General features: G+C 59.3%; 1 protein-coding gene across 3 annotated transcripts in view; it reads right to left on the minus strand.

Annotated features, from left to right (window-relative positions):
* Window positions 1–14,387, minus strand: part of NFAM1 (NFAT activating protein with ITAM motif 1) — a 35,688-nt gene extending 21,301 nt beyond the window's left edge. Inside the window, exons 1-2 of one of the 3 annotated variants that reach the window (XM_030320822.1) lie at window positions 14,294–14,387; window positions 606–935 (exon numbers count right to left, since the gene is read on the minus strand). In XM_030320822.1, coding sequence (XP_030176682.1) covers window positions 606–900 — 295 coding nt within the window. In that variant the 5' untranslated portion in view covers window positions 901–935; window positions 14,294–14,387. Of the gene's footprint in view, window positions 1–605; window positions 936–13,598; window positions 13,902–14,293 lie in introns of those variants that run through there. The other 2 variants (XM_030320821.1, XM_030320823.1) reach the window with 2 other exon arrangements.
* Window positions 14,388–15,472: the final 1,085 nt, after the last annotated feature.

Genomic DNA, 15,472 nt, shown 5'->3' on the forward strand with positions numbered 1-15,472 from the left:
ACGGCATCTCATTCTTCCCCGTAAGAGCCCTTGACGGGCAGGGTTTTGCCATGAAGGCCGGGCCCACAGCCGCACCCTGGCCAGCCCAGCTCCGTGGCGTTCCCAGCCTCCAGCCCCCGCTGGTGGGAGGCCCCGGGGCAGGTCAGAGAGTCATGGCTTTGCTGATAGGCTGTTCGTAACTGTCTATAGTCATCGCTCCTTTGAGGATGTGATGAAACTAGGAAGCTTTCCCAGAAATACGCACATGAGCCCAGCGCTCAGTCACGGGCCGCCACAGACACACACGTGCAGCAGCCCCACTTGTGCCCAGCCCCCCTCCCCACCCCACGTTGTGCCGGAGGGACACCGAGACCCAGGGCCCAGTGGTTTCTCTCGGGTACCCGTGGGGTGGCCAGAGGCATAGCTCCATCCCAGGCCTCTGTCCTTCCCGAACCGAGGTGGGTGTCGGCACGCCTGTGCGGCCAGGGGCTCCCCGAGGACACCCTGTTCTGTTTTGCCAAAGCTGATAGAGGAGGTGTTCCCCGCTTTAGGTCCGGGGCCCCAAACCCTGCAGTGTGAACTCTCTGGGCCCTTCACCCTGGGGAGAGCCCGGGAGGGAGCCTCACCTCGGACCAAGATGAAGATTCCTTTGCTGATTCTTATCAAGTTTGGCCAGTGCACAGAGCAGTAGTAGGTACCGGTGGCTGACGCGTTGGGCAGCTGGGGCGTGACCCAGCATTTCAGGCTGTGCATCTGGTTCTCTTGGACCGGGTGGGCTGAGCAGTTGATCTGCTTCTCGGAGCTCCTCTGACTCTGAAGGTCCACGTGAAAGTACCAGGCTGTGAAGTCCTTCAGTTCGGGGGTGTGCGGGTAGGAGATTTTGCAGCCAAAGGAGATGGCCTCGTTGGCCAGAGAGACCATAATGGGGGCGCCGATGTGGGTCACCAACTGTCCTCCTGCAGGGGAAGGAAAAGGAGAGTGGGAGCTTACCCTCCGGGCCGCTCCAGTCCCTTCTCCCTCCTGAAGGCCTCGGCTCACACCCCTACCTTGCAACGCAGACACGGCGTGCGGTAAAGCCAAGTGCTTTGTCCGTACAACCCTGCATCTCTCAGCACACCCAAGGCAAAGTGTGTAAGAGCTCCAGTTCACAGAGGGGAAGAGTCCGAGGGTCAGGGAGGTCACCCTGCTAGCTTTCAATCTCTCAGCGGGTAGGGAGTGGAGCTGTAGCCCTGCCCAAGGCAGGCAGACTCCAGACCCCACATTCCTAACCGCATCCCTACTCAAAGGCCGGGAAGCCACGTTGGATAAGAGCACCGGTTGGAAAAGACCCAAAGCTGCCGAAGGACAAGGAGTAAAAGAGGAAGGAGGCAGGAGACAAAATCAAGAAACCCTTCCTGGCAGGAAGAACTTCCTGGCAGAAGACACACAGAGGGGAGCCATGGCTCTCCCCGGCCTGAAGGAGGAGGCACGCCAGGCATCAGGAGGGACAAACCTTGCCCTGAATCTGTCGCACCCAGCGGCGCTGTTTCCCCACCCCGTTCCCTGCGGCTTCAGGGGCGCGGTGTCCCAGCGGGCCTTGGCCTCTTGCACTAGGGACCCCTGCCTTGCCTTTCGATCTCGTTGCTCCAAACCAGGGCTCTTCAGCCTTTACCAGGTCACGGGCCCTTCTGGGTATCTGGTGGAAGCCTCAAGCCCACATGCCAACATTTCTAGCTCCCCAGATCAGTAGCCCCTGTCCTGGGTTTTCTGGATCCCCAGCTCCCCAGAAGGAAGGAAGGAAGGAAGGAAGGAAGGAAGGAAGGAAGGAAGAAGCATTTGCTCTCATCTGTGTCCCACCGTCACTCTGTGAGGGAGGTGTCATCTGTCGCACCCAGATTCTGTCGGGACATTCCCTGCCCTGCCTAGCAAGGTCACGCTGGAGTCCTTCCCCCCCTCCCACCACGGGCCACTTCCCGCTCTGCGTCCACCCCTGAGGCCCCTGGGCCTGGGACTCCCACCTCTTCATCTGGCCTCCTCCCACCCAGTCCCCAGACTCAGCGTGGGATCCACCCTTTTAGCCACATTGTCCCGTTTGGCCCTCCAGGCAACGGCACCAGGCCAGTGCTTCCTCCTGGGGGCCGGGAGGTTGGAAGCCAACCAAAACCACCAGGAAAGTGGTCTCGCCAGGGCCATTGAGGAGGCCTCTCCGCCTCCCCCCCCCCGCCCACCCCGGGGCCTCGGCGTCTCTTCTCTGTGTGTCTAAGAGGCCTGGGGAGGCCAGACACGCTGTCACTACTCCAAGGCCACCTTCCTGTTTGTCCAAGCAGGAAGACGTTCATCCAATTGTCTTCAAAATTATTTCCCCGTTTGAGGTATCCTTCTAGAAAATGATCTAATGTGCTAGTGTGATTAGGCCAATCTTTACAATTCGGGGGACATCTATAAAAAGAGATGGCCTTTGTTCTGCATTCTGCCGGGGTTTATTTTACGGTCAGAAGGTTAGGATCGCGACAGCCTGTGGCCCCGGGTCAGGTCTGCCTCGGACAGGAGAGCCCCAGACCTCAGAGAAACCACACTCTCCAGCAGCGAAGAAGGAGGCAAGTCTCTGCCGACCAGGAAGGACGGACAACCGGGGAACGGCGGGTAAAAATCGAGGAGGAGGGGGGCAGGCCTGTCACTGCCTAGAAGGAGCCTGGGTCCTGGCCGGATGGTACAGCCCACCGCCTCCAAGGCCTCTTACTCTTATTGGGGTGTTAGCAACCCCGGAGCCCGGACCACAGCAGCCCGGCTGCCACCTAGGCCGTGCCAGCCCCTGCCCTGGCTGGGCACAGCTAAACACCACGACAACCCTTTGAGGCCACCACCGCAGCCCCATTTTGCAGACAAAGACCCCAGAGGGTCCTAGAGGCCCGGAGCCACGGAGTCCCTAAGTGGCCAAGCGGGATTTGAGCCCGGGCTTTGTCCGTGCTGAGAATGTGAAACCAGCCCCCGGACAAGGTGGGTAGTCGAGTCAGGGACACAGTCCAGTGTGGCCTGGCCTGGGGCTGGTTCACGGTGGCACCGATCCCACATACAGATCCCTGGCCCAAGTCCCAGCTTCCCAGAGTTGGGGGCCAGGGGGCTGCGTGACAGAGAGCATGGGTGCCGAGAGGCTTGGAGAGGGCGCCCGCCTGCCCTTTGGACACCTAGCCCTCACCCCAGACCCAGAGGGGCTTCAGTGGGACCCTCCCAAAGCTTGGAGTGTGTCCCCCACCGAATGAGGTGGGTTGGGGCAGAGCGAGCTCCCTGGGGACACCCTCTTGCATTTCATGGGCCGCCCAGAGGGGCACGCGGCCCAGGGAGGAGGACTTGAGGGCGGGACTTAAATTCCTGGGGCTGAGGAGGGAGGCAGAGCCGCAGGAGCACAGCTGGCGCACAAAAGTGCCCGAGGGGACGCACTGCCAGCCCTGTGGGTACCCAGAGCACAGGGCCAGCTGCCACAGCACCCACCAGCAGGGCTCCTCTGCCCTCTCCCTGCCCCTTCCCTGTCCCCCGTCTCGACCCAGCTGACACACGGGGAAGGACGCCGAGGGGGCTCCAGGGGGGAGAAGAGAAGGGGACCCTCACCCCTCACTCTCACACAGGCCCCAGACGCTGCTTCAGCATGCACCGAGTTCAGCCTTTTGGCTGTTACCCTGGTTGGAGAGACGAAGAACCGGGGCTTCGAGTCTGCCTGCGAGTGACCGCTGGGCAGAGCGGCTGGAGCGGCCAGGCTGGCTTGGCTTCCCCCGCAACGTCTCCCTGCGATGAAAGGTCTACGGGGCCGCGGGAGCCCCGCCAAGTCGCTCTTTGGATAATCCTCCGGGAGGCTGGTGGGTTCCTGGTGCAGCCCAGGCCAGGACTCAGGCAGGGAGGAGGGAGAAGCCTGGCTTGTTTTCTGTAGGGAGATGGGTTCGTCCAAGTCACAGAGCTCCCTGCCTGGTAGGGAGAAGGGCCTGGGGACGACGCTCGCGTGGAGCCGGGGCAGAGGTGGGGCGGTGGTGAGGAGAGGACGGCCAGAGATGGGATTGGGAAATAGTCGGATAGCGTGATGCCTGAGAGGACCCCACTCCGAAGGGCCACCACCCCAGCCTGAGAGGCCCCCGCTCCCTAGGGCCCCCAGCCCAGCCCAGCCCTGCCCCGGAGCTTGCTTACTTCCAAGGCATCTCCAAGATCTCCCCTCCCCACCCCCACACCGTTACAAGCACAGCCGGTTTGCTGGGCAGCGTAGGCTCTACAGCTAAGCCCTCCGCCACCCCCCCCCACACACACACACCTGCCCCACCACCAGCCCTTGGCAGGAGGGGTGTCCTCAGGGATGGCACACCCTCCACCCCTCACTTCTCTGTAGCTCCCAGGACTGCTAGGAAGTCTGGGGCCTGGCCAGAAATGTGGGTGGGGGCGCCTGGGAAAAGCCCAGTTTCTTGAGGTATCAGGCCTGGGTTTGGATCCTGCCTTTGCCGCCCGAAGTCTGTGCCACCTCCGGCGGGTGGCTTTCTTTCTCCGAAGCTTGGTGTTGCCCCTGAAAATCGGGGAGAGCAGCAGAGGGTTGGCATGGGATTAAGTGGGGCCAGGAACATCAGAGGGGCCACCAGGCCGAGCTGCCTTTCTTCCCCGGGCACCAGAAAGAGGCGAGGAGGTCAGAGGAGTCCTCGCCGAGCCTGGAAGGCCAAATGCAGCCCGACCCTCTGCCTGTGTAAGCGACAGGCCCACAGCGGGGCGGCCTGCCAGCACGACAACCTGTCTAGCTCCCCGGGCCCCGGCCTTGTCACCCACAAGGGAGTGGGTGACACCCCGGGGTGCAGACCCTGGGCCTCGTCCCCAGGCCCCCCCGCCAGGTGTGTCGTGTTCAAGTGCAGGGGCTCAGAGCCCAGAGAGCCCTCCCTCCTGCAGTGTCCCTCTGTCCTCCCCCCATCCTGAGGATCTGTTGCCCCTGTTGGGAAAGAGTCTGTCTGCCACCCGCTGTCACCAGATCCTTCCTTTTCTGGTTCTTCTTTTGAGTCTGTGGCCGCTTGAGCAGCGGGTCTCACTGCCACCCTGGCCCCGTGACCCTGTGCTGAGTCCCTTGGGGGAGGGGCTCGCGGTCAAAGAACTTGACTCGATGCAGGAAGGGTGCCCGCTCCATCGGCCCTCCCCACACCCCACACATCGCACGCCCCCCATTCACCCGACAGCTCCCCTCCCCTGGGCTCCTCTCCCCTGCAACCAGAGACCTGCCCTGCACTGCTCCCGAGGGAGCCACAAACCATCCTGCTCACCCTGCTGGGCTGCCCCACCAGGGGAGACCCAGGAAGGAGACTGAAACCAATTTACACGGTGAACACCAGCAGCTAAAAAAAAAAAATAGAACACAAAGCATTTTGTGCATAACAAGGGCACTTTCTGTGACCTCCTGGTTTCAGTTAAATTCACGTAACTGGGTTCAGACGGGGTCATGCTATAACACGCGTCCCTTAGCTTTGGGCCACCTTTAAAAGATGAAAATTGCAAGTCCCTTGATTGGAGGATCCAAGCCGTGCCTCCAGGCCCTGCGCGGCCCAGCTCAGCTGCCCTCTGCTCACTCGTCCCCAAATACCAGGCCTGCCAGGCTCTTGAGTCTTTGCCCACGCTAGCCTCACTGCTCAGAATGCCCTCTTGTCCCCTTCCTCTCCCAGGACTGTGCCGTCACCCTCTCAATCTGCAGGACTTCCTTCCTTCCTGAGCCACTCCTGGGTGCCCGACTCCCCCTGCTTGGCACAGTTTCTCAGGCATTGCTGGTAAGCCCCGTGATGAGACGCGTTAATGTCCCCGGGGGCACCCTCCCCTTTTGCAGATGAGAAAACTGAGGCTCTGAGAAAGGAAGAGGTTTGCCCAGCATCACAGCTTGTCAGGAGTGGGGATGTGATTTGAAGCTGGTCCTTAACCCCACACCCTTTTTTTTCTTTTGTCTTTTTTCTTGTTAATATTTACCTATTTGGTGGGAGAGCGCAAGTGGGGGAGGGGCAGAGAGGGGAGGACAGAGGATCCGAAGTGGGTTCTGCGCTGACAGGCTGACAGGCTGACAGCAGTGAGCCCGATGTGGGGCTCGAACTCAACAAACCCACGAGATCACGACCTGAGCCGAAGTTGGACTCTCAACTGATTGAGCCACCCAGGTGTCCCTTAACCCCACACTCTTCACCACTGGTCTATGCTACAGTTTTAAAATCTGAGAGCAAGAAAAAGAAAACATTTCTCAAATGAAAGAGCTGTACCCCTATATTTACTTTTTTTAAGTTTATTTATTTTTTTGAGAGAGAGAGAGTGCGAGTGGGAGAGGTACAGAGAAGGCAGGGGGGCGGACAGAGGATCCGAAGGGGGGTCCACACTGACAGCAGTGAGCCCCGCCTTAGGGCTCGACCTCTTGAACTGTGAGATCATGACCTGAGCTGAAGTCGGACGCTCAACCCACTGAGCCACCCAGGTGCCCCAAGAGCTGCACCCCTTTAAAGGGAGCTAAAAATTCGGAGGCCATTTCCCTAGATTTGGGTCATCTAATAGGCAGACATGTCTGGCAGCCTATGGGACCTGGGGACGAAGGTACTCATCAGAAATGACCCTGCAGCTTACGGGGGACAGCGACTGCTGTCCAGCTCAAGGAGAGCTTGTGGCTCCCAGAGCAGAAAGCAAGGGGCCCCAGGAGCCCTCCACAGACTGGTCCGGTGGCAGAGGCAGCCGGTGTCCCTCCTTCACTCCAGCAATGACATCCCTCCACCCCCAAAATCTGGTGCTCCCTCCTTCCCCACTCTTTCCATCTGCCCTGGCCTCGAGGCCCCTCTGACCCACCCACTCCTAGGCCAGGCCTTGGCCCCAGCTCCCCGCTCTGCCCGGAACTCAATCCCTTCTACAGCCCCCGAGCATCAGCGTCGTCAACCAGGGGTGTGAGAGCCCAGACGTGCCGATCAAAGGTATCCATCCCGACTCAGGGCGATTTTAAAGGAAAATACTTTGATTCCCCAGCTACAGAAGAAAGCCGTTCCCACGGTCTTTATTTTAGGCATGCAGTTTTGCCCTCCAATTTAATTCTGGCATCTCTCAGACCATGCCTTTTTTTTTTTTTTTTTTTTTTTTTTTTTCAAGGCCCATCTGAAGGGCTCCCGGGAAGACACAGAAGTGGGGCTGCTGGTCTTATCACAGGGCTCCGGCCATTTGCCTGAGCACACATCCCAGGATGCCGCAGAAAAACGGGTGAGTCCTTCAGGACATGGGCATCAAACACGCCAAGTGGCTGATTAGGGAGAAGCGTATAGCAGGTGTTGGAAGGCAACCTTTGAACAGAGAGCGTGTGTTATGAAGCTTTTAGTGCTGGTGCCCTCCAACACTGCCATCAGACTGGCTGTCACATCTTTCAACACCTCCGAATTACAAAGCTACATAGGGATGTGGCTTGCCTCGGGGGCCATTTCCACAGCCCGCCTGCGTTCTGTTCTAAAGCCTCCAATCTTTGGACCCCGGGGTGCACCGCGGCCAGGAGGGGACACAGACCGAGTGCAGGATGTCAAATGTTTGGTCCCAGAAATGTAGAAGCTTCGTGGGTCTTAATTGGCATTTTTACGGCATCACCTCTCCTTCGGCTTTGTGAAGAGGCAAGTTGTTCAAACTTTGGAGCTCGTTTGGACTCCGTTTCTCCCTTTGTACCCTCCTCTGCCAGGAAAGACGGGCATCAGGACGGAGTGGACCAAAGAGGAAGGGTGAGAGGGTAGACCCCGCCACGGCACCCACCACAGTATGCTCTCTCCAAGTCCTGCCAGGGAGGACCGGGCCCTGCGCCTGGGCAGAGCTGACGACGGGTGAAGCCGGAGAGTGGGGAGATAAAGAGACGTCTCAGAGCCTGCACAAACCCAGAGGAGGGGACCCAACCCAGCCGGGAGGCGGCAGAGACTTCCTGGAGGCATGACCCTTGGATGGGGTCCATTGTTTTTCAAACTATGATTCTTTAGGCCCTCTTCCCCCCATTATAAAAGCGAGACATGCTCACTGTAGAAATTCTAGACACTGCAGCGAAAGATCAAGAACACTGAACCGGCCTGCGGTTCTGCCGCCGTGACATCACGGCTGTGGACCTCGTGCACATCCCTTTACGAGCTGGGCTTTGAAGGAGGAATCGGAGGCAGCCGGGTGGGGGAGGGGGGCGGAGAGGGGGTTTTCAGCGCAAAAACCTCTCGGATGAAGCTTCGAGAAATCTGGAAACCAGACACCCGTCCTGTTGGTAGTTGGGGGGCTCAACAAGGCGCAGTGGAGTCGTAAGGGTTGGGGGCTCAGGGAGGCGGGAGGTGGAAGGTGGCAAAAGTCATCCTGGAAACCCCGGGGGAGCCTCTGTGGGCTTCTGGATTGGGAATTGACGCAGTCACATTTCGTGTTAGAAAGACACCAAGAGAGGGGCACCTGGGTGGCTCAGTCGGTTAAGCGGCCGACTTCGGCTCAGGTCACGATCTCGCGGTCCGTGAGTTCGAGCCCCGCGTCGGGCTCGGTGCTGACAGCTCGGAACCTGGAGCCTGTTTCAGATTCTGTGTCTCCCTCTCTCTCTGACCCTCCCCCATTCATGCTCTGTCTCTCTCTGTCTCAAAAATAAATAAACGTTAAAAAAAAGTTTTAAAGAAAAGAAAGACAAGAGAAATACTACAGAGTTCCAGTCTTCCTCGACTGCCTAAGCCCCTTGCATTAGTGATTCGGTCTGAGGGCTTGGGACCCCCTCCTCTTCCAGCGTCCTTTTAAAATATAAATGCTTCTGGCTGTCAACACACTAACTCCTTCCTGTAGACGCCTTCCCAGATCACTTTTATCTTGACTTCTCTTAAATCTCTATCTCCCCAAAGACCCGGTACCCTCCAGGCACAAAATCACTCACTGCCCTCTGTCCTCCCCACCCTCTCCTTCCACTCGGGCCAGCCCTGTCCCTGCCTCCTGTAGGCCTCCTCCCCTCCCACCACCAGCGGAGCTCAGCAAAGACCTTGAAGGCTAAGCTGTGGCTCCTGCAGCTTCTGGCCTTGACCCTAACCTGCCGGTGCCTCCCTCTTTGACCTTTCCTCCTCCCCCCAGAGCTCCCCAGCCTGCGCCTTCCCTCTTAGGCCTCTCTCCGGCTTTTTGTACCCAGTTCACCTCTTAAGGTTGGGCAAGGTGAGCTGGTGGGGCAAGCTGGCCATTGGGTTTGTCGGGGCCTGGCTGAATGGGCCACAATGGGCACCACAGAGAAGGTAGCACAGTTCGACCTTGGCTGACAGGTTGGAGTCACCAGGTGGGGGAGTGAGAGGACCCCTCCCAGGAAAAGGGAACAGAAGCAAAGGGTTAGCGGCAGGCAGTCCTCCAGCATGGCTCCAAAGTGGGTTGTGGGTGTGGGAGGCAGGAGCCGGAGGAAAGGACAGCTCAGGGCCAGGGGGTGGGAGAGGGTCTTATCCAAACCCCACGCAGCAAGGGGCCAGCCGATGTCAGTGAGTTAGTCTCCGGCCGTGGTCCACGGGCCCGTGAGCGACCATCCTCGTATATAAAGGTTTTCCGGTCCAAGAAGGGGAGTTGCTGATTCAAAGGGCATTGTAACCTTTTAAACTTTTAAGTTTTGCTTTGAGTTGCCGAGGGGCCTTCAGAAATAGGCCTCGGGCCCTATGAGCAGAGCTGCAGGCGAGGCGTCTGCCGGCTGTGGGATACCAGCCTGTGGTTGGCCTGGCTTGGCGTCCCCTTCCCCTGAGCCACCGACAGCAAGCACAGACCTGGTTCTGACCTCACCTTCTTCCGCACGGCCCGTGCGGTCCTGAGGGGAGCAGACACACATCAGGTTCACCACACCACCTCTTACAGGCACCCCGCCCCACGGACCCTTCCTGAGGGGTCCCAGGTGGAGGTCCCAGGGCCACCGGTGGTCCTGGAGGTGTCTTCCTGTCACCCCAGCAAGAGGTCTGCACGGGAGGGTGCCGAGCGCCCTGCCGGGGAAGTGGGGGGCTCAGCGTGGTCAGGTGACTTGGCCACATCTTCCATGACTGCAGTGAGTTCATCCAATGGGACGCTCCACAGCGGGGGCTGGAGGACGTGCTCCGTAAAGGGCCAGAGAATAAACATCTTACACCTCGTGGGCCAGATGGTCCCTCTCGCAACTACTCAACGCTGCCGACGTAGGGTGACAGCGGTCACAGGCGATCTACGCATGAATGAGTGTGGTTTGTTCCAATAAAACTTTACTTATGGACACTGGCATGTGACTATTGTATAATCTTCACGCGTCACGACATGGTCTTCTTTTGATTTTCTTCCAGCCATTAAAAACCAGAAAGGCCACTCACGACTCGCAGGCCAAAAGGCAGCGGGGCTGGATTTAGCCCTGGGGCCTTTGCTTGTGATCCCTGCTCTGTGGCAATGAAAATAAACAAACCACAGCCACACCGCCAACTAGATATAGCTTAAAAAGCGTAACTTGGAGCGAAAGGAGCAGGTCACAGAAGAACAGACGGCATCGTTCTGATCATACAAAGTTCAACACCAGGCGAGTCCAGTCTATACCATTCAGGAACACGTACCGAAGGGCAAAACCATAAAGAGATGCCGGGACACGATTGCCCTAAAAGTCTGGGTGGGAGAGAGGGGTGTCTTGGTGGCGGGAGGAGGGGGACCAGGGGCTGCGGGGGCCTGCAGCGTTCTCTGAGTGGGAGCCGCACAGGTCTTTGTTTTAGAACACTGATTGTACTTTTCCGTGTACGTATTATAGCTCACGAGTTAAAAAGAGAAAGCAATGACGACAGGGCCAACCGGAACCCCTACCTGACAGGCATTTAAAATCCACCCGAATATAGCCCAGTGGGATTCGTAACCCACTGCTCGGCCGCGAGCCCCTCCTCTCCGGTCAAACTGAACCTCTCCCCGTTCCCTCCCCCTGCCTCTGCCTTCTGGCCTCTCACGCTGTGCCTGCCACCCACCCACCTGCTCCGCCTCCTCCCCATCTCGGCTCCCTTCCCCCTCCAGCCCTCCCCCTGCCCCACCTCTGGCGGTTCTCTCCGCCTGCCTCGCAAGCTCTTTATTGGGATTAGACAAAGATGAAAAGCAGAGGCCAATCCTGACAGAGGCTCGGAGCTGCGAGCAAGAAGGCAGGAGGCTCCTGAACCTCTTTAGGACAACAAAGCGAGCGGGGACACCTGAGTCTAGAGCCAAGGGGGAGAGGGGCGAGCCGGCATCGGTAACTCCCTCCTTGGGTCATGTCCTGTCACGTCCTCTGGGCAGATCTCAGCGTTTCTGCCAGGCTGCGGGGTACGGGTTCTTCACCTCCGGGTCCTCCCCCCCCCCCCCCCGCCAGTGCCTAGAAGCGGTCCTCCTCCAAGGACATTTGAGAAATCACTATAGCCCAGAGTTCTGGGAAGGCCGGGAAGAGAAACGGGACTGACATTTGTTGAGGACACAGAGGCTCAGAAAGGTTAAGTCCCTTGCCTAAGGTCACACAGCAGTCAATAGAAGAAGGTAGGACTTGAACCTGGCCTGTCTGGCCCCAAAGCCCCGGCAGGTGACTGACGAGCCACCCCTGGGGGAGAGCAGTTGCCCACGAGACCACAGTGGCTGCCAGACCCTTTGAGAAAAGCAGAATTGGCAGGGAGCTCAGAAGACCAGAGGAGAGCAAGCTTGAGTCCCGCCTCACGATGGGAGGAGGGTTGGGAACAATAGCGGTTCTGAGACACCATTCTATCGGGATGCTGTGCTAGAGGCCACTGGAAAAGTCAGAAAGACCCCAAGGAGCCAGAGGGCTCGCCAAGATATCCAGCTGGCCAACTGAATCTTGAGTTTCGATGGGCTCTGCTAGGCTCAGCTAGGACATTCTCTGAGCCCCAACCTGGTGCAGGTACTACCATCCCACCCATTTAACAGATGAGGCAGCGGAGGCAGAGCGACATTAGGAACCTGCCCAGGGTCCTGGGGCGAATTACAGAGCTCAGATCGAAACTCAGGCTGAATGCCCTCGCGCGCACTCAACCCTGCATCTTTCTGCAGTTCAGGAAAATGGCACGGTGACCCTGGGCGTCAGTGACAGAGAGAGCCAGGCACCCGCAGGGGCAGGACCAAGAGAAATGGGGTGCCGTCCGCTGCTGCAGGAGGTGCTGGAGGACCCCCAGGCTTCTCCACCTCTTGTGAAAGAGCAGAGTTTCTCTTTTGCACAAACTTCGCTGCCACACTGGGGGGAAAGGTGCTGCGTGTTGACAGTGAAGACAGTTACAAAAGCGCTCCTCACAGCAGCATCCCGCAGAGTGTCATCCACTGTTACCCAGGCGTGCAGGGTCCCTTCGGGGGAGGAGGGGCCGCACAAAAAGAAATGACGGGAATTGGAAGGCAATTAAGTTAGAAATGACTAAGCGTGGGTCCCACCAGCAGGCTGCGTTTCCTCGGGCCATCTCCGAGCCGGCCATCTCTGGGGGACGGGAGAGGTGCAAAGGGCACGAGGTTAAAGGGGATGATGTCGCAAGGGGCCCAGCCCAGGAAACCTACAGTAGGTACCACAGTCGGCTCTTGCCTTTTTGGGGGGAGGGGAGAGAACTTTTTCTATGAGGAATGTTCTTTGCAAAGAAAGCGGAGAGGAGCCCCACGAGCCCGCTGCCAAGGGTCCAGGCTTGGGCTTCAGGCTGACTCAGGTCTAACCTTGACCTGTCCTCACCTTCTAGGCCTCGGGAAAGCTACCTGGCCTCCCTGGGCCTCAGTTTCCCTGTTTTTGAGTGGCTGGCAGGGACAGTCCCCCAAGGCAGGCCGGAGCGGGGCTGAGTGGGAGAGTAAAGCCCAGATTAAGTGTTCGAAGAGGCTAATTCACGACAATAAGGATAGCTGCCGTTGTTTACGGTATAAAGAAAAAGGTAGAGGACGATGCAGAAGGGGGGCATAAAAGTCTAGACGAAGAGGAAGAAACATTCCTCGGCTGCACGGTGGGGCGGGGGGAGCCTGGGAATCCAAGAGGGACCCCGGTGCGGACAGCCCGGTGAGGCACACTCCTGGGGGTGGCTTGGATCCAGGCCACCCAGCTTCTGAGGGGATCTGGGGCCAGGAAAGGGGGCACAGCGCTGGTCCTGGGAACGGCATAAGCTCCCGTTGCGGCCTCTGGTTGGACTTGAGGAAGTGGAGAGTGCCACCCTTTCTGGCAACAGTGACAATTTTGTGGCCCGGGGCACAGTGTTCCTGGTGGCCAGCCCCTGGCTGCCCCTCGTCTCCCTGGCTAACACGGGGAACAACGCTGAGGGTGGCTCTGCGGCTTTGCAGGGTCAACTCTGTGGCTCCACCGTAAGATTCCTTAGGGGTGAGCTGTCCCTCCCCACTGACCCCACGCCTATTCTGACGCCCCCTGGCCTCAGCATGCCTGCCTCCCACCTTAAGGCCCAAAGTTCAGGCTGTCGGAAGAAGGCTGTGAGCATAGCAGTGGGGGCGGGGGGGTGGGGGGGAGCGCCGTCCCCACCCCTTCAAAAGCCACCTTGGCAAGGCATTAGCTAAACACCTCCTGGGTCCCTGAAGGCTTCCCCTGTGAAGTCTGCAATGTTCAAACGCAACCGGCAAATCTCCCGAGACAGGTCCCCAGGAATTAGCTGCTCGGGCAGATGAAAGTCACTCTGATGTGCGAGCCAGGGAGCGCGTGGGAAGAAGGAAGGCGGCCGTACCTGCGAGCTGCAGGGTCCAGGGAAACAGGAGCAAACCCAGGAGCTGGGGGCCCGAGAGCGGGTCTGGCGGGGCCCGACACCACGGAGGCCGCCTCTCCATCCGGGCCTCCTGGTCAGCGTTCCTCCTTCCTCTCTGGTTCACGGGAGGGGACGGCCTGCTGGCTGTCAGTTCCCCTTTGCGTCCCCACAAAGCTCCACCCTGGCCACCCTTCTGCTTCCTCGGGGCCTCACTGGGCCTGCTCCTCTCAATAACCTGGGGCGCCTGGGTGGCTCAGTCACTTAAACATCCGACTCTTGGTTTCGGCTCAGGCCGTGATCTCACGATTCATGAGCTCGAGCCCCGAGTCGGGCTCTGTGCGGCCAGCACGGAGCCTGCTTGGGATTCTCTCTCCCTCGGCCTCTGCCCCTCCCTCACTTGCTCTCTGTCTATCTCAAAATAAATGAGTAAACATTTTAAACCATAACCCTGGACTCTCTGAGCAAGTCGCGGGAACAGCCCCAGGCAGCGTGGCCTCTAGGTGAGGAGTCTGGGGCTCAACTCCCCCCCCCCCCGACAGGGCCTCCGAATCCACCCCATGTGGTGTGCTTCTCCCCTCCTCGGCCCCCTTCTAGCCGGTGGCCCAACCCGAAGACACTGGTGACACAGGATTCCCTCCCGCCAGTGACTCCAGGGTTTGGTTTAGCTGCTCACTCACGTCTGACGCTTAAAATGACTGTGTTCACACAGACTTCCCCTCAGAGATGGTCCAGGGGCCCCCTGATGGATGTGCTCATCCAAGGGCCGGGTTCCGGGTGGAAAGGGCTGGGAGGGGCGGGGTGGGGCGGGCGCATGATGGAGGAGGGGCCGGCAGCGAGGGTGAGGGCAGGAACTACACGGTCCCAGCCCTGAATGGTGCCAGAAGGCCGGCTGCCCGTCATCGGCACAGCTAGGGCCACCGTGGGAGCAGCGCAGAGGCCTCCTCCCTGACTCACCTGAGATGTCTTTCCCTCCCCTCCCGCACCCCTGCTGAAGCGGCCCTCGGCTTGAGCTCATCCCCTCCCCCACCAGGAGACAAATGAATTGCTTCCCCATCTGGCCCGGAGCCACAGCCCCTTTCCTCACCTCCAGCAGGCACTGCCTCCGGGCCAGTAACGTTTGCTGCCCGCGCCCCTCTCCCCAGCAGGCTGGAGCCTCTACCCTTGGCGTTCAGGAGCCCGGCACTGGGCCAAGCTGGATGAGGTAGGGGGCTAGACGTCTGCCTGCATATCCGGAGAGGCAGAGGGAAAGGGGCTGGGGGCCGTGGGAAGGATCCCAGCATGCCCGCTGGCAGAGGAGGCTGGGGTAAATGCGGCCGAGTTTCGGCACCTGCTAGCCCTTCACCTCCTTTCTCCACCAGTGTCCATGAACCCTCAAGATAAATGTGATGCTCCCAGTTTTACAAAAGAGAAAGCTACGCCCCCCCAAGAGGCAACGCAGCTTGCTCAAGATCAGGGCAGGTACGCGGGGCCAGCATTTAATGGCCAGCGGTGTGAAAGCTGAGCCTGCCCCCCACCCCCGCCCGGCCCCACGCAGCCCCCAGTGACGGCACACAAGGGGTCCGGTTTCCGTCCTTCTTCCAAATGCTCTCCCCTCGGCGGCTTTGCACATGAACAATGAAAGCCGGCAGAGGTTTCCCACCGACTCCGGCGGCACCGGGAGGGCGGCCCCCAGGAGCAGGGACTGCCCACCAGGTGAGGAAGACATATAAACGCAAGCCACTTCCTACTGGCTGGGGGGCGGCGGGGACCCCGGCGGTATTGACTGTTGATCCATCACGGTGATACATGATCGCATATGTCACAGGGAGACACATAATCTGCTTCACGCTGTTTCCGACCTCCGGGGGGAGCAGGTT

Source organism: Lynx canadensis, chromosome B4 (genome assembly GCF_007474595.2).
Source record: "Lynx canadensis isolate LIC74 chromosome B4, mLynCan4.pri.v2, whole genome shotgun sequence".
Lineage (NCBI taxonomy): Eukaryota > Metazoa > Chordata > Mammalia > Carnivora > Felidae > Lynx > Lynx canadensis.